This window comes from Maylandia zebra, linkage group LG16 (assembly GCF_041146795.1).
Source record: "Maylandia zebra isolate NMK-2024a linkage group LG16, Mzebra_GT3a, whole genome shotgun sequence".
NCBI lineage: Eukaryota > Metazoa > Chordata > Actinopteri > Cichliformes > Cichlidae > Maylandia > Maylandia zebra.
This window is the reverse complement of record NC_135182.1, coordinates 26,764,836-26,783,654: the sequence shown is the minus strand read 5'-3', so window position 1 is coordinate 26,783,654 and position 18,819 is coordinate 26,764,836. Positions and strand designations below refer to the sequence as shown.

The following is an 18,819-nucleotide window of genomic DNA, read 5'->3' as shown; positions in this document are numbered from 1 at the left end:
TGGATTCATGTTTAACTTTTGGACCTTCAGGCCATACTCAGTGCAGATGTTCCTGTATACTATACTGGCTACTTGGTTATAGGATTTCGTGCTATACGTCTATATCCTTCTGCAACAGCACCCTATCTGAAAAAAGGGAGGCAGCTTTTAAAGCAGCAGCCACCCACTGTGTGGATTCCAAATTCATAGAAAATATTGTTCTATCTTTGGTTCTATTATCTATATCTATTTTGTGAACTGTTATATATAGATGTCAGGTATTCTATATTTATCTAAACTAGCTTTTTAATATCAGTGTGAGCAAGGTTACAGAAGTACATAAAAAGCTCACAGCATACAGCAGTCATTCATACAAGTTGCCTTTTTTGAGATTTTAGCTTTTCAAATCAATCCTTATCCTACTTGCATTTTATGGTTTCATGTTTGTGACAATAGGAAGCACAGAAATGAATCGGTCACGATGTAGCTCGGAGTCAATGCCAGTTTAATGTTATATGCATATATGTTAATACAGAAGTTATAAAGGAAAGTGTAAAATTTTGGGTAGAAACCTGTGGTCCCATAAAGTGCATTAATGCAGAAACCGCTCAGTAAAATGTACATAGGTTCATGCAGGTTTTCATCCAAGACAATGAGCAGCACAAGAGAGATATTGCAATACAAAATCACACAGTAACAACTAAAGGATATCAGAATCAGAATCAGAATACTTTATTGATCCCTGGGGGAAATTATTTTTTGTTACAGTGCTCCATTATAAACAAACATTAACAAGACAGACAATACGCTAACTAAGAATAGTACAATATATATATATATGTATATATATATATATATATATATATATATATATATATATATATATATATATATATATATATACATAAAATCACTTATTAATAAATTGTTGAAAAAGAAACATGTGTAGCTGTAGCAGTAAACAGTGTGTTAAGTGGATGTGTTGTACAGGGAGATAGCCACAGGCTGGTGCTTTTCGGTAATCTCAGTCTCTCACTGAACGTGCTCCTGTGACTGACCAGCATGTCATGGAGTGGGTGGGAGGTGTTATCCAACATTGTCTTTATCTTGGACAGCATCCGCCTCTCCGACACCACCTTGAGGGAGTCCAGCTCCATCCCCACAACATAACTGGCCTTACGGATAAGAAGAGGGGTATTATATTCTCACTGTTTCATTAAATCCTGACAGAATGAAACTGCTTAGATTAGACACATTATCCGTGACAAGAGAACACATCTATCTTCTTAGTTGAATAAAAATGTGAGTGTACAGAGCACACATCTGCTGGATCTACATCCCTAACAATGTTTGCCCTCCCTCTACATCTCCTGTTAAGTACTGCTTTAGGCTCAACAATAAAACAAACACCTGGGAATTCGTAAACTGTTCCTTTGATTTTCCTCTTATAAGGTTTCATCTGAATCGTTCTTTGCCTGGCCCTTCAAACAGCCAGCAGGCAAAAACACAGCCAGGCACATAGCCCCTGAAGTCAATGGGACACACAATCCACTTCACCATAGTAAGGTGGAAATTCTTAAAGAGGATAGATTTTTTATTTTCAAATTTGAAAAAAGATAATAAGGTTCAATGTCAAAAATTTACATTACTCTGTTGCACGAGTGATAAGAGCAGGCCTCATAAGATACACTAAAATGCAGCATCTTATAGCATTTTATTAGCATGTTGTATGTGTAAATATACCACCTCAGATAATGTATGCTATATGCTTTGTATGTTTCATTCATTTCATTTTTTATTTTTTTTTACTTTTTAAAATGCCATTTTTTGGTTCATTTCCAGTTTGCTTTCTCCAGTTTTATTATTATCTAATTAAAAGCTTGGGTCTATTATTATTAGTGGTGGTGTTTCTCAAGGGGAAAATGTTTAAACTACATGCAACAATAAAAATATAACTCTTTCTGAAGACACAGACTCTCAGTCAACAACATTACTGTTCAATTAATTTTGACTAAATTGTCAATTATCTCAGTTTATAGTTTATTTTTAAACTACCTACGGTAAACAAATATGAACATGAACCCTTTCTGTGTCTAATACATCACATCTCCATTTTATATAAAATGAGAGCAATAAAACACACACAGACACTTTTTAAATAAGGGAATATATAGATAAACCCTAGAGTTACCCTATAAACCCTGGTTTGTCTGTGAAGGTTCTCAGTCATCCAGGTCATCGTAGTCTAAGGAGCTTGGAAAGAAAAGCGTCTGGACTTCTTTAAGTTGCTTGAAGACGTTTCACCTCTCATCCGAAAAGCTTCTTCAGTTCTAAGGTCAAATGGTGTTGCATCTCTCCTCTTGATAAAAACCTTTACAAAATAATATTAATACAAAAGCTAACACTGAAAGAATTGACCACACTAAACCTAAGCTTTTAATATACAAAAGTCTATTGTATTCACACATATAACATGTAAAACAGTTCTATAAGATGTTGCATTGTTAGCTGGTTTTGCGAGGCCCGCTCTTATCAGTCATATTCAACAAAATAATGTACATTTTTGTGATTTTGCTGTCTTTTTATTTTTGAAACTCTTAACTCTGAAGGTGTTTCATTTTCTTTTAAAACAAACTAAACCCAAAATCCTATTTCGTATTTTGGTGAGTTTGAATCCATATATGAGAGGATTCATAAGTGGAGGGATGATCACAAATTCAGTAGCGATGAAATTTTGGAGGCTTTGAGGCAAATCTGTGGAATCGAATCGCATGTACACAAACTGAAAAACAGCTACAGACAGGAATGTGATCAAAGAGGTCAGATGTGGCACACAGGTCTGCATAAACTTTGCCCTGTCCTCTCTGGACTTTGCACATGTTTTAATAAGATGGGTGTAAGTCCAAATGATAAAAAAGCCATGAGACACATAAATGATAACTGTTGCATATGCTGTGATGTTGTTTGAAAAGGTGTCAGCTTCAGGACAAGCAAGTTTAACAATTAACCAGTTTAGACATAAGACTCTCTGAATCTTCGTACCACATAACTTGAGTCTTGCTGTAAGCACAACATTGATGGCAAAAATGCAGAAAGGTGTCAGCCAGGAGAAACACACCAGCTGTGAAAGCCTCCTCTTAGTCATGAAAGAGTGGTAGTGCAGAGGTCGACATATAGCCAGATACCTGTCAAAGGCCATGACAGCTAAAATGGATGAATTGCAGCAGACAGATGAGTACATGATAAAAGCTTGTAAAAGGCACCCTTCATGGGAGATTGTCTGAGAAGGCAACAGTAAATCTGAAAGGAATTTTGGGTAGAAACCTGTGGACCCATAAAGTGCATTAATGCAAAAGCTACTTAGAAAAATGTACATAGGTTCATGGAGGTTTTCATCCAAGACAATAAGCAGCACAAGAGAGACATTGAAAAACAAAATCACACAGTAATACAGTAAAGTAACCGAGAAGAGGGGTACTCTGAAATTAATCGTCTCATTAAATCCTAATAGAATGAAACTTCTTACATTATGCACATTATCCATGATATGAAAAACCACGTACTTTCTGATGTAGACTTTCTGATGTACACTCACAAGTAACAACTTGTGAGTGTACAGAGGAAAGAGCTGCTGTAGCTACATCCCTAACACTATCTGCTCTTCCTCTACACCTCCTGTTAATTACTGCCTTTGGCTCAACAACAAAACACACACCTGGGAATTCAGCCTCTGTTGGTCTATGGAACAAGAAAAAAAATGACTAAAGGACAAGACAAGATGGATTTAAGTTCAATTTTGTAGTTGTTCATGGTGCCATGGTGATGACAGCAGCACACGCCTTACTCTATAGACTTTACTTACTGGTTAGATTGAATAATACGCAGTTGCTCTTCACCATGTGAAATGCTTAAAGTGCTGCATTTTACTTCAACCATAAGTATTAAGGGGTGAAGCTTTTCATTATTTCAATAAGCAGAGAAATAAAATTCTCTCATGTTCCTGGGTCTTGTATCCAGTGCTTTCTGTTTTGGAAAACACTGTTTTACTGTTTGATTAATTTCCAGTTCATTCCAGTTTATTTTTTGTATTTCTTAAGTCCAGCAATGAAGCCGCTTTTTAATTTATTTTTCGTATGAGAGTCTGCACTTTAGATCCTCCATCCTGCCCACTTCATCCAGCCTCATGAGAGAACCACAGACTGTTGTTAATAAATTATTTTATATGACGCTACATAGAAGAATGAAGTCCCTGTAAAGGTAGGGAGTAGGACACCCTTAAAGGGAACCCTATTAACACATGTTTGCGCTAAAATATGCACTGTGCTTTCAACAACATATATGTGGCATTAAAATACGTCAAATGTTTTCCTTTTACGCACATTTTATATAAAACCGATTTACCAGTAGGCCGCCATTGTCATTTACTTCTCAATGCATTCTGGGTAGTGACGTCACACGGTTGTACCGCACCGAGTTCACAGTTAGCAGTGCACTGGAAATGGCTTCTTTTCAACCTTTCCAGTTTGAACCAGAGCAAGCCGAGAGAGAGGATGAAAATAGTCAACCAGTATGTAGTTTAGATGAGGATGATAACAATCCGTCACACGAGAACGTGAGAGTGAGGGAAAGCTACTGGTGGCTATGTGGCTACTCAGTCCAAATTCCATTGACTCTTAGAAATGACTCTAGACTCGTACCAACAGTAACACCTTTAGTTATAAAATGTTTTAATAAATGTGTTTTAGGTGTCTTAAAGGAAAATGTATACAGAAGGCAAGATCCATTATAGTTTACAAGGATAGGGTACAGCTGATGTTATAAATAGCATGACATTTTTGTTTTTAAATTACCTTGAAGACCCACAAGTTATGCTTGGCTGCTTTTTGTCGATCTTTGCTCTGTGGTTAGGACGTTCCAGTCTTTATTTATTAATTTATTTATTTTTATTCAAAAGCAAATCAAATTGAGTGGAGACATTTCAAATAAATGGTATCATTTGTACAAATCATCAGCTGGAACAGTATTATTAATTTTAATTGATTAAGTACCAGTGCTCCTTAAGGTCGTGCCAGGGACAGGGCAGGTTACTCCTTTTCACAATTTGCTTCACAAAGAAGAGAACATAACCATTTACTTTTTTGATATACAGGGAGTGCAGAATTATTAGGCAAATGAGTATTCTGTCCACATCATCCTCTTCATGCATGTTGTCTTACTCCAAGCTGTATAGCCTCGAAAGCCTACTACCAATTAAGCATATTAGGTGATGTGCATCTCTGTAATGAGAAGGGGTGTGGTCTAATGACATCAACACCCTATATCAGGTGTGCATAATTATTAGGCAACGTCCTTTCCTTTGGCAAAATGGGTCAAAAGAAGGACTTGACAGGCTCAGAAAAGTCAAAAATAGTGAGATATCTTGCAGACGGATGCAGCCGTCTCAAAATTGCAAAGCTCCTGAAGCGTGATCATCGAACAATCAAGCGTTTCATTCAAAATAGTCAACAGGGTCGCAAGAAGCGTGTGGAAAAACCAAGGCGCAAAATAACTGCCCATGAACTGAGAAAAGTCAAGCGTGCAGCTGCCAAGATGCCACTTGCCACCAGTTTGGCCATATTTCAGAGCTGCAACATCACTGGAGTGCCCAAAAGCACAAGGTGTGCAATACTCAGAGACATGGCCAAGGTAAGAAAGGCTGAAAGACGACCACCACTGAACAAGACACACAAACTGAAACGTCAAGACTGGGCCAACAAACATCTCAAGACTGATTTTTCTAAGGTTTTATGGACTGATGAAATGAGAGTGAAACTTGGTGGGCCAGATGGATTGGCCCGTGGCTGGATTGGTAAAGGGCAGAGAGCTCCAGTCCGACTCAGACGCCAGCAAGGTGGAGGTGGAGTACTGGTTTGGGCTGGTATCATCAAAGATGAGCTTGTGGGGCCCTTTCGGGTTGAGGATGGAGTCAAGCTCAACTCCCAGTCCTACTGCCAGTTTCTGGAAGACACCTTCTTCAAGCAGTGGTACAGGAAGAAGTCTGCATCCTTCAAGAAAAACATGATTTTCATGCAGGACAGTGCTCCATCACACGCGTCCAAGTACTCCACAGCGTGGCTGGCAAGAAAGGGTGTAAAAGAAGAAAAACTAATGACATGGCCTCCTTGTTCACCTGATCTGAACCCCATTGAGAACCTGTGGTCCATCATCAAATGTGAGATTTACAAGGAGGGAAAACAGTACACCTCTCTGAACAGTGTCTGGGAGGCTGTGGTTGCTGCTGCACGCAATGTTGATGGTGAACAGATCAAAACACTGACAGAATCCATGGATGGCAGGCTTTTGAGTGTCCTTGCAAAGAAAGGTGGCTATATTGGTCGCTGATTTGTTTTTGTTTTGTTTTTGAATGTCAGAAATGTATATTTGTGAATGTGGAGATGTTATATTGGTTTCACTGGTAAAAATAAATAATTGAAATGGGTATATTTGTTTTTTGTTAAGTTGCCTAATAATTATGCACAGTAATAGTCACCTGCACACACAGATATCCCCCTAAAATAGCTAAAACTAAAAACAAACTAAAAACTACTTCCAAAAACATTCAGCTTTGATATTGAGAACATGGTTGTTGTTCAATAATAAAATTATTCCTCAAAAATACAACTTGCCTAATAATTCTGCACTCCCTGTACAGTGGTTTGTAGCCTGGTGTGATGACAGCCACTTAATTTTGGATGTAAAGAAAACCCAAAAGACTGTTTTCAAAGTAAAGGTGTGCAGAGGCCTAGGTCAGAGAGTTTTTCAACTCCCACCTCTGGCAGAGCTTTAGTACCATTTTGATACTTACCTGAGAATAAAATTTTAGACCCAAGGATACTATAATTAAGTGTAACAAAACTAGGTGAGTAAAAACATTGTAGTCAACCAGAAAAAGAAGCTAAACATCAGAAAAAGATGTAACCACATGAAACCTTTTTTTTGTCCATACAAGACAGAAACTAATAATGTACAGGAAATGTGTTTAATTTCAATGTGTGTTGTTTTCTTTTTTAAATTTCAGAACCAAAAGGAAATTCTACTTATATTTCAATTAATGAAAACAGTCTGGAAATGTGTATCTGTCATAGTATCTATTCATTTACACTACAGATCACATTTCGCTTAAATCACATATGTACATATATCAACAGATTTCTTTGCCCCTCTCTGCGGAAACACTCATGACTTTAGTCTCAAAGCTGAACTTTTACCACATATAAAATTCAAAACTCTGTTTCTTATTTGTGTCAATTTAAATCCATACATGAGAGGATTAATAATTGGTGGGATGAGGAAAATTTCCATTGCCATGAAATTCTCAAAACTTTGAGCCAAATCGCATGTATAACATATCAAAAAGAAAAGACAGAACAACAACTGTTAAAGAGAATAAATGTGGTACACATGTCTGCATGAATTTGTTCCAGTTGTCTTTGGATGACTGACATGTTTTGATCAGATGTACATAAGACCAGAAAACCAAAAGGACATGGCCGATATAAAAGGTGTAATTAAAAGCAGGAATAACAATTCTTGCTACAGAGGCAGAGCAAGCCAGATTATTAATTAACCAGTTTACACAGTAGATTCTTGGTATGTGTGAGCCACATAACCTCAACACTGCTGTTGTTATTGTGCTCATGAAGAGAAGGTAAATGGGAATAAGCCAAGCAAAAAATACTAAAATACAAATTTTTTGTGTAGTCATCAGAGAGTGGTACACAAGAGGTCGACATATAGCCACGTATCTGTCATAGGCCATGAGAACTAGAAGAGAGAAGTCAGCACAAACTGAAGAGTGCAATACAAAACCCTGTAAAAGGCATCCTGCATAAGAGATGACATGAGTGGTGGACAGAAGATCATAGAGAAACTTGGGATAAAATGCAGCTGTCCCATAGAGTCCATTGAAGCACAGATTGCAGAGGAAGATGTACATGGGTTCATGAAGGCTTTTATCCACAATGACTGTGACAATTATCGTCAAATTTACCAGCCAAATCACACAGTAACACAGTAAAGTGAGAACAAAGAGAATGACCCTGTAGTTTGCAATATCACGTAAACCTGAGAGAGTAAAAACAGTAATTACTGAAACATTATCCATAATAAAATATTAGTTTACCTTACTAGGTGTCATTTCAAACTGAGAGCAAATGACATTTTTACAAGTTAAAGTCAGGGTGAAATGAAATCTCTCTGTGTACTGTCTAAGTGACAAAGTATGTCACCAGAGGTTTATATACTCTGTGTGTCAGCCACAATTACGTGGTCAGCATGATGTAAGTGGTGCTTTCACTTGTTGAGCTGAATAATAAAAAAAAAATGAAATTCACTTTTACGAATAAAGTTCTTTGTGTCTTATGTAACTGCTCTCTATAGAGCTTTAATAGATTGTCTATTAGGACCTTTGTTTTGAGTGTAAAACATCAGCACAGTGACTAAGGTTATTATATGTTTGATAAGCAACATACTTTTCCCTTCCTTCAAAAATACACAATATAGCTGTGTTATAATGAGTCTTCCTTTGGTTTTTAGATTGTAAAAGATAAGAATATTTAAATATTTTGTAAATGAGAATGTATTTCACACTAACAACCTGGCCTCTGTATAATGTTTAACCCTAAAAGAAGCAGAAAAAATGACTTATTCCCTGAAATTTTCAACAATAACCTTAAGAAAAATGTGCAGGAAATGTGCTTAGTTTTTATTTTAATGTGTAAAAACCAGAAGAACGCACTGATGCATATGCTTGTTGAGACTGATGTCTCTATGATTTTAAGTGTTTATAGTTTAACATATGTAACTGCCTGACTGATTAATCAGTTGTCATCTGTATTCATTCGCTGATCCCTCTTGGTTGGCACAGAGACTCGCTCTGCAGTCGCTTAGTTGGAGCTTAGCACGCCCTTGTTGGAGGAGGGTGCTCTTTTCACCCCTCACTCTCTCGTTCCAGCACAGCTTTATGGTTATTGCTGTGGTTCCTGAATCTTCTCATGATCACTAGTAGGACCTTTGACCTCAACCACTGCTTGGGCTGTCAGCTATGCCATGAATATTTCTTACTTCTCGCTGGGTCTCTGAAGACTTCTGATCAGCACCCAGTCTCAATCTCAGTCTGGAGATTCCACCCTTGGGATGATTTTTTTCCAGCAATACTCTGGCCACTGCACCTGTTATTGTCATGGTCTGGGTGGGTACCTGCAGGTCTCCAACAGCGGCTCCTCCTCCTTTAGGCGGAGATTGGTTGCTCCTCCCTGGCTGACCACCTGTGGGCAATTATTCCGGCAGCATATAAGACCTGCGCACTCAACCGTTCATCGCCTGAGTATCTGCTATCCCATGTTAGTCAAGTGGTGTTTGAGTGCTTTGTCCAGAACCCGTGTGAAGACTTACCTGTTTTTCTTGTCCTCAGAGGTAGCTCCTGGAGTGGGGGTCTTGGCTCCCTCATCTCCGCTTTCCTGGACCTGGGCCACCTGCTGCTGGTACGACGTTGCCAACTGGCCCGCCACTCACTTGCCTGCCTCCCCACGCCTCGACTGTATCCGGGCCTTCCGCCCCACCTGTCACCTCCACCTAAAACCAAGTAAGGCAACTCAGTTTAACTGTGGAGGATCACTGATTGTCTGCCGGATCCAGTTGACTGTGCTCTCCTCTCATTACAGTGCCCCGGCCACTTCATAGTCCAGTTTCCACCTCCCCACTGCCTCAGCTGTTCAGCTGCATCCTAGCGTTGTCTAGGTCACTCTTAGTTGACTTAGTTTTTACCAATCGTTGCTGATAGTGGAAAACCGCGCCCTAATTTAAGTATCCACTGACAGCAATATTACGTCATTCCAAAAATAAAATCAATTCTTTTTGCTTTTGAAATGGATTGAATTGCTACAATCCTTTTAAACACAGGTCTTACCATCTAATATGGTCAGCGCCCCTTTAGGTGAATTTCCTCAGAAGCCCATTGTAATTTAAAGAGAAGCTCACCATATATTTGCTCTCAATTAAAGTGTTTTATAGCGCTTTTACTCCCAATCTTGCAAGCCTGCTTTTAAATCATCAGCACACAAAATATCACCACCAGAGGGATAATACCTGGCAGGTTTTTTCCTAAGTGCACTGTTGCAAAAAAAACCCCAAAAACATATTAGGCACAGTTCCAGACATGTCTGAGTGTAAAAAACAAAACAAAACAGTCTTTCTCTTAGAAAAAGAAAACAAACCTAACTGGCAGAATCAGCCTGGTACTAAAACAAAACCCTAAAATCAGCCAGAAACATCACAGGAAAAGTTTTGCTTTTAGGTGAAACAACATGCTATAGGGATTAGAACTTGCCACGCAGTGCTGCAGTCACTGCTTCTGGCTTTAATTAATAACTGATGCTTACATCTAGGGATGGGTATCGAAACCCTGTTCTTGTTGAGAACCGGTTCCCACTGTTTCAATTCCTTGGAATTGTTGGCCATTTTAACAAACGATTCCCTTATCGATTCCAGTCGCCCCGAATGATGTCACCACGTTGCGGAGCTTCATTTACCTGGCAGGAAACACGGCGCCTAAGTGGCTCAAACACTCAAAAGTTTGGTTATACTTTACGAGAACGGATGACAACAGGGCAACTTGCAATATTTGCAAAGTAGATATTTCATTTAAGGGAGGAAACACTACGAATATGCAAAAGCATTTGTTCACAAAACACGCGATAACCTTAAATGAATGTTGTGTTTTTAATTCCGCTCCGAACTCATGAAACTCAACCCAGCAGCAGCGGTAACGTTTGCACGTCCTCTCCCGTTAATGCAGCAGGTAAATAATCAACTAACAGTGCATATTACAAAACCTGCCATTACTGTGCGCTGCATTTAGGTGACCATGATGAGAGAGACAGACAGAGTGGCATTGCAGCCTTTGCTTTGGTACAAAGTGCTAAAAACAATAAACCCAAGGACAGAAGAGTCCTTCCCAAGGACGGGGGTGTATACCTTCTCCCTCACAGAGAGAATTATAACCTTGTTTTCTACTTGGCTGTCACCTAAGGATTTGCAGCCGGATTTACATCCCTGATACTCTAGATATAGAGTCCCTCTATATATTTAATGTCTCCCATTACAATGGCCTCATTGTGCTAACATTCCACATGCACCTGGTGACAGGAGTGCTCTTACTATAATAAAGTGAGAAAGTGATATTACTGTAACTAATGTGATATGATTAAATATGTGACTAATATATGAGAAAAGAAATCTGCCACCACAAACCTAAAAAAATGTGCAGGAAATGTGCTTAGTTTCACTCATTTTTTATTTAATGTGTAAAAACCAGAAGAACGCGCTGATGCATATGCTTATTGAGACTGATCTCTATATGATTTTAAGTGTTTATAGTTTAACATTGTGGCGGAGGTGTGGTCCGGGGCGCGGCTGCAGGGGAGGAGTGGTGCAGTGAGCTCAACGGGGCGGTGCTGGTAAGAACAGCTGATGGCGATTTTGGACTGATGGTGGTTTTCCTTTCCTTTATATAGTGAGGTGGAGAGGAGCGGAGGAGAGAGACGCTGGGGAAACCGACCGCTGTCAGACGGTGTTCTGTTGTAATTCAGTGCACACTCTTAATAAATGTGGGATCTGATGACAACGACCTGTGTGTGGGTGTATCTGTGCCTAGCGTGTGTCACAAACATATGTAATGAATTTATGTAAACTAATGAAAGGTAACACATTATAACACAACCTGCCACAAAGGTGAAAGTACCCTGTATTTAAGTTCAATTTGAGGACATCAAGTCAGGCTTTTGCAACAAACAATGAAACAAGTACACTGTAAGTACCCTGTACTTTTCTGGGGTGCGGGTCTTGTTATGGAGTGACTAAGGTGCAGTACCCTGTACTTACTTGCGTTTTGCAGGCAACAAGTCAGGTTTTTGCAATAAACAATAAAACAGGTGCACTGTAAAGGTGGAAGAGTGATGTGTGAGCAGTAGTATGACTTCAGGCTTCATGACAAGAAAGAGCACTTTAGATGCGATGTATAGTATGCATATGTATAGCATGTATAGAATACATGTGTGTGAAGGAGCAGGAGATAGATATGACTGTGAAGATGGAAGGAGTAGCGGTAGTGATGGTTTCATTCTTTTTGAGGGAAGTCTTACATTTTAAGCGTTTTAATTGTTCAAAATGATTAAAATTATTACATTTTTAAAATGAAACTATATTTACAAATAATAGTTCCTTGATGATCTGGTTTGACCTCTGATTTATCTTTGTACCAAACAGTTTGGAAATAGTATAATACAGCAGGTGAGATGAATGGATCATATCAGATCTTTATCCTTGTAGAAGCTTTATTTAGCTCATTAATTGTTTCTAAGGTATTTCATGGATTATCGCCCTTTCGTACCTTTCTGATATTTTTAATTTGTACAATTCTTCAAGATCACTGAGGTCTGCAGACCACATGCTCCTACATTTCCTGAGGTCCAGATTAAGGCACAGAGGAGATCGGGCCTTTGCTGTGGCTGCTCCTAAACTGTGGAACAAAATGCCCTTTCACATCAGGATCACCCCAACATTAGACATTTTTAAAACCCATTTGAAAAGCCACTTTTATTTTTTGTCTTTTAAATCAGAAGATTTGATTACTTTTTTTGTGGTATTTCTTACTCATGTTTTCTCTTTTTATTTTTCCTTCCTTAAATTCTGTCATTTTGTCCCGTGTTTTTTTTTGTCATTTGATTATTATTATTACATGATAGCACATTAGTCAAAAGCTATTGTTTTAAACGTGCTTTAGAAATATATTTCACTTTGAATTTAGAGGATCTGCTATTAGAAAGAAGATATGATAGAGCTGAGGGTTGGTTGGAAGGATAAGGCGAGGAAGGAGTAGAAGAGAAGGGAGTTACTGTTAAAATACTATTATTGCATTGTTTTTTTGTTGGTTTTTTTTTAATTTAATGCTATGGGATTGAAAAATACAATTTTATACTTGATATGCTAAACAAAACTTTAATTGTTAAAGTAGTAAATACTACAGTATGTCAAGCAATGGGGATATATGATCAGATTTCAAAAAGTACAGAATTATGGTGTCATTAATTAATGTACAGAGAGAAATTTACATATAAATTTAAAAACAACAAAAAACTGCCAAAATAAAAGTAGGTAACAGTTCAATTACTATTACTATTTTTCCAAAATAATAAAAACCCCTATATAAATAAATAAATACTACTGAAAAAATTACAACCTAATAACACTGATCCTTATATTTATACATGTAACGTGTTATATATCAGCTAATATACCTTGATCATCAAGACACAGCAAGGCAAAGAAATGAAATATCAATTTGTGATGATTTCTGAATGGTATATAGATGAATTTTACAACAGTACTTAAACAATCATGCAGAATCCTTTTTAAAATGAAATTCTTAGTCAAAAACATGAAAAACAATGTTGTTTTCATTTAACGTTCGTGCTGGATTGAACAAATATGACATATATGACAAATATGTGTCATATTATGACAAATATAACAAAGAATATTAGTAAAATTAGTCTAGTCCAAATATATGTTTGCCTTAGACAAGGCAAACATGACTAAATGTTTCTGAATCAAGTGCCTTCAGAAAGACTTGTATTTATATTGCTGCATCTGTTTTGAATATTTTTGAATTATTTTATATAAGGAAATCTAACCTTAATGGAAATCATTTCCCTTTCAAATAAATTAAACTCAAGATTCTGTTTCGTATTTTGGTGAGTTTAAATCCATACATGAGAGGATTCATAACTGGAGGGATGATGAGAAATTCAAGAGTGATGAAGTTTTGGAGGCTTTGGGATAAATCTCTGGAGCCAAAGCGCAAGTACATCGAATCAAAAACCATTACAGTGAAATTTATGATCACAGAAGTCAGATGGGGCACACAGGTCTGCATAAACTTTACTCTGTCCTCTCTGGACCTCACACATGTTTTAATAAGATATAAGTAAGTCCAAATTATGAAAAGCCAATGAGACACAATAATGACAAGTATCACATATGCACTTATGTTATTTGAAAAAGTGTCAGCTTCAGGACAAGCAAGTTTAACAATTAACCAGTTTAGACATAAGACTCTCTGAATCTTTATACCACATAACTTGAGTCTTGCTGTAAGCAGAACATTAATGGCAAAAACACAGAAAGGTGTCAGCCAGGAGAAACACACCAGCTGTGAAAGCCTCCTCTTAGTCATGAAAGAGTGGTAGTGCAGAGGTCGACATATAGCCATATACCTGTCAAAGGCCATGACAGTTAAAATAGACAAATCACAACAAGCAAATGAATACATGACAAAACCTTGTAAAAGGCACCCTTCATAGGAGATTCTGTGAGAAGACGACAGTAAATCTGAAAGGAATTTGGGGTAGAAACCTGTGGTTCCATAAAGTGCATTAATGCAAAGGCTACTCAGGAAAATGTACATAGGTTCATGGAGGCTTTCATCCAAGACAATGAGCAGCACAAGAGAAATATTGAAGAACAAAATCACACAATAATACAGTAAGGTGGTTAACAAGAGTGGTACTCTGTAATTCATTGTCTCATTAAATCCTGACAAAATAAAAATTCTTACAATAGACACATTATCCATGATCAGAGAACACATCTACCTTCTTTGTGTAACAATATGTAAGTGTACAGAGCACAGAGCTGCTGTATCTAGATCCCTAACAGTATCTGTTCTCCCTCGTCACCTTCCCTTAAATGCTGCCTTTGGCTCAACAACAAACACACACCTGGGAATTTGATCTCTGTTGATTGAAGGGCAAAAAAGTTATAAAATTGATGATGGCACAAGTTAATATAATATAATATAATATAATATAATATAATATAATATAATATAATATCGTCTTCATGCATGCTCAATCGTCCAGGTAAGTAAATCTCCAAAAGTAGATTCTGTTCATCTGGACGTTGCGTTTTCAGTGGGAGAAATGTTTTGTCAGTTGGATGAATGAAACATTTCTCTCATCTCACTTGGATGAGGCTGGACGGGCAACTCGGGCCCTCTACACAGCAAATCCAGCATGTCCAAATTAACACTGTCGGATTTGATTTCAACACTATTAAAGTGTCTATATGGGTCCACACCAGAGAGTGTTAATTTAACTCTTTTTGGAGAGTTGGTACGTTAACTCTGATTTAGTGTTAAACACCAAATCTGTCTGGAGTTGATAATTTAACACTTGGTGTTAAGAGTTTATATATTAACTCTCAAGAGTATTTTAGTTTAACTACGTAAGAGTTATCTTCTAATTCATTCTAAAAAGCGGGAATTTTACTGTTCTGAACTTCTAGAAATTTCTTTTGGAAATAAACATTTACTAAAAAGACGCAATGGTTTTTGAAAAACATTTATTCTGAACTGTGTTCAGTGTACATGTTCTCACTTTCATTAGAATTGTGTTTATCAAAAGGTCTGACATAGGTGAGCTGGTAAATGCAAATAACAGCATTCTCATCACTTATTTCTTCAATACAATATGCATGTCCTTCATTCATCCCTTTGTGGAACTTCAACGCACTTCTGCTCTCCCCCATATTCCATCTTCACAAGCATATCCTGTGCGGAGATTGAATAAAAATTAGTTGACACTAATTAATGGCACAAATAATCCAGTAAACAATTGCAGCACAGTAAAAAAAAAAAAAAAAAAAAAAGGAATCCTTTTTGAGCCATTACTTGTGTAAAGTATTTTCCCAAAGGACAAGGACACAGGCAACAGGTAATACTGAACTAAATGTAAAACCTCAACCTTTTTCATTTTTACCTAAACCGTGTGCACAAAACTCTGGAGGGATCTAAATGCTAACGTAGAATCCAGTCAGGACGTCTGCTACTGCTGTTTGCTCGTTTTTTTTTTTATGGGCGATTGTTGTCAGACTTCAAGTAGCACCATTATACTAACATTTCACATTCTAGACATTGTTTTAGGTGTATTTGACCAAAGGTTTGACTGAAAATTCACATGCAAGCTTTTTTCAAGGCTGTGGTATTTGCCCGCAAACAATACCTTTCAGCTAGCTAAAACAGAATATTATGCTATCAGCGAGCAACACGGCTAATGCCTTTCACACAGCTTTGTCTCAACTCCAAAGAGCCACAGAAGTAAAAGTTCATAATAATAATTGAAACAATCTTTGAAAAAAATGACTTACCAAGCATGGCAAACAACTCAAATATGTAGAGCAAAATGTTCTGAAACGGCTTCACTTCAGCTTCGACTGGAGCCGTGCTGGAGGCGGAGTCTGTGAATTTACTCTGTTGGTGTCATAGCCCCTGTCGGAGTTCAGAGTTAAGAGGTCAGGAGTTAATGTTTCCATTGTAACACCCCCAGATTTGACAGAGAAACACTCATTTTTAACACTCGATTTTAACTACTATCATTTTACACCTCAGAGTTACATTAAAAGAATGTGACTCTGCTTAGAGTAAAATTAACTCTACTTTTGCAAGAAGACTATTAACACCAAAACATTTAACACTTTTGAATTTGCTGTGTAGCAGACGACACTTGAGGCTGGACGGGCGACTCGGGCCCTCCAGCAGACGACACTTGAGGCTGGACGGGTGACTCGGGCCTTCCAGCAGACGACACTTGAGGCTGGCTGGGTTCACCTGAACCCCCAGCTAACATGGCTTGAGACTGGACGGGCTCCTCTGGCCCTCCAGTGGAAACAGACACTGAAGCAGCAGGTACAGAGACCTCTGCCAGTGTGGACCCTGGCTGGGACTAAGCAGTCCTCAGAGGGCTGAAAGTGTTCCCCAATACACTCAGCAGAGGACGGAGGCGGACGGGTGAACTCACTTGAGCTCTCAGGGGGTGCTGAGAGCTGACACTGTTCTGGTGAGTTCTCCGGTGAGGCTGCTGGCGCTGGCGTCTTGACCTCTAGGGGTCCAGAGTTGGCTGGTGACTGACACCCAGCCTCTGGGGAGGCCCTAGAGGAAGCAACTGTCTCTGACATGGCCAGCTTAAGAGAACCAGCAGATATTCTGGTGAAGTGTGTTCCCTGCTTTGAATGAGACAGTGAGGATGGTGGCTGAGTAAATGAGCGGGCAGACAGCTGAACTGGTGGGGACAGTGCAATAGGCAGCGAAGCGGCTACAGACTGACCTACAGGTAGCGGAGACGATTGTAGTGGAGTCGTAATAAGTGGTGGAGTGGCTGACTGAACTGAGGGCAGCGCGGCTGCTGACTAAATTGAGGGCAGCGCGGCTGCTGACTGAACTGAGGGCAGCGCGGCTGCTGACTGAACTGAGGGCATCACGGCTGCTGACTGAACTGACTGAACTGAGGGCAGCGTGGCATTTGACTGGGATGGAAGTGAGGATGAGACAATGGAGCGGACACGGTCATAAACATGGAACGAGGGTTCAGAACAGGCAGTCTTACAAGCTATGGCCATGGGTGAGAAATCATTGTTATCCTCAGTAGAAACACAAAAAATAGCTCCAGAAAACACAGTCACAGAGTCTGACGCAGCAGAAAAAGCTTTCCTTTCACTCACCACAGCCGATTGCTTACATGTCCCGACATCCGGCTGTGGGGTGCCACGCCGACGGCGCAAACGTCGCTTCTTTCTTGGAGATGGCTCCGACAGGCCGGGTAATCCCTCGTCCGGCGATTCGGACGGCACGTCCTCCGTTGAAGCGAGCAGGCAAGCGGTAGCGGCGGGGGGGTGTAGGTGAAGCTCGTGGAGAACGAAATTCTGCACGAGCGGATGCAGAGAGTCCAATAGCCAGGGATAACCGGAAATAAGGTATTGTAGGTTGGCTTCCACAGTGTAAAGAGAGGCTTCTCCCTCATGCTCTAACCACTGGTTAATTAATCTAGAAGCAGAGTCGATAACGGGTGCCCGAGGGCGAGCGTCTGGTGGCCAGGCCTTAGTCCATGGGGCCCGGCCGGGCACAGCCCGAAAAGGAGACATGGGCCCATCCTCCCGCAGGCCCACCACCTGCAGGAGGCGCCATAGGGTTCGGGTGCATTGTGTGCCGGGTGGCGACCAGGAGCGGAGGCCCTGGCGGACTGACCACCGGCTGCCAAGACTGGCAATAGGGACATGGAATGTCACCTCTCTGGTGGGGAAGGAGCCTGAGTTAGTGCGTGAGGTTGAGAGGTACCGGCTAGATATAGTCGGGCTCACCTCTACGCATGGCTTGGGCTCTGGAACCAGTCTCCTGGAGAGGGGCTGGACTCTGTCTCAGTCTGGAGTTGCCCCTGGTGAGAGGCGACGGGCTGGGGTGGGTATTCTAATATCCCCTCGGCTTGCTGCCGGTACGTTGGGGTTTTTCCCGGTGGACGAGAGGTTTTGTTCCCTGCACCTTAGGGTTGGAGAATGGGTCCTGACTGTCATCTGCGCTTATGCGCTGAGTGGAAGTTCAGAGTACCCAGCCTTCTTAGAGTCCCTGGGGGGGTGCTGGAAGGTGCTCCACCTGGAGACTCTGTTGTCCTGCTGGGAGACTTCAATGCTCATGTGGGTAACGACAGCGAGACCTGGAGGGGCGTGATTGGGAGGAACGGCCTCCCTGATCTGAACCCGAGCGGTGTTTTGTTATTGGACTTCTGTGCTAATCACAGTTTGGCCATAACGAACACCCTGTGTCCATAAGTGCACGTGGCACCAGGACGCTCTAGGCCGTAGGTCGATGATCGATTTTGTAATCGTATCATCAGACCTGCGACCATATGTTCTGGACACTTGGGTAAAGAGAGGGGCTGAGCTGTCAACTGATCACCACCTGGTGGTGAGTTGGAT

At 39.9% G+C, this 18,819-nt stretch overlaps 2 protein-coding genes and 1 pseudogene across 2 annotated transcripts; all 3 read right to left on the bottom strand.

Annotated features, from left to right (window-relative positions):
• Positions 1-2,593: 2,593 nt before the first annotated feature.
• LOC101469937 (olfactory receptor 4B13-like) lies at positions 2,594-3,523 on the bottom strand. The gene has a single exon (XM_004575461.2). The coding sequence runs from the start codon at positions 3,521-3,523 to the stop codon at positions 2,594-2,596; it is 930 nt and encodes a 309-aa protein (XP_004575518.2).
• A 3,671-nt stretch (positions 3,524-7,194) lies between these two features.
• Positions 7,195-9,466, bottom strand: LOC101469654 (olfactory receptor 4B13-like; annotated as a pseudogene).
• Positions 9,467-12,372: 2,906 nt separating this feature from the next.
• LOC112436142 (olfactory receptor 6F1-like) lies at positions 12,373-14,650 on the bottom strand. The gene is made up of 2 exons (XM_024805384.2): positions 13,747-14,650; positions 12,373-12,434 (listed from the first exon to the last, which is right to left on the bottom strand). The coding sequence occupies exons 1-2, from the start codon at positions 14,648-14,650 to the stop codon at positions 12,373-12,375; spliced, it is 966 nt and encodes a 321-aa protein (XP_024661152.2).
• Between the last annotated feature and the right edge of the window lie 4,169 nt (positions 14,651-18,819).

What these genes read in the sequence shown, in the direction of transcription:
- LOC101469937 (XM_004575461.2), bottom strand. Translation starts at nt 3,523, where the DNA reads ATGGATAATGTGCATAATGTAAGAAGTTTCATTCTATTAGGATTTAAT.
- LOC112436142 (XM_024805384.2), bottom strand. Translation starts at nt 14,650, where the DNA reads ATGGATAATGTGTCTATTGTAAGAATTTTTATTTTGTCAGGATTTAAT. An exon ending in AATACGAAACAGAATCTTGA is followed by an intron (nt 12,435 to 13,746) that starts GTTTAATTTATT and finishes GTGATCTTGAAG; the next exon opens with AATTGTACAAATTAAAAATA.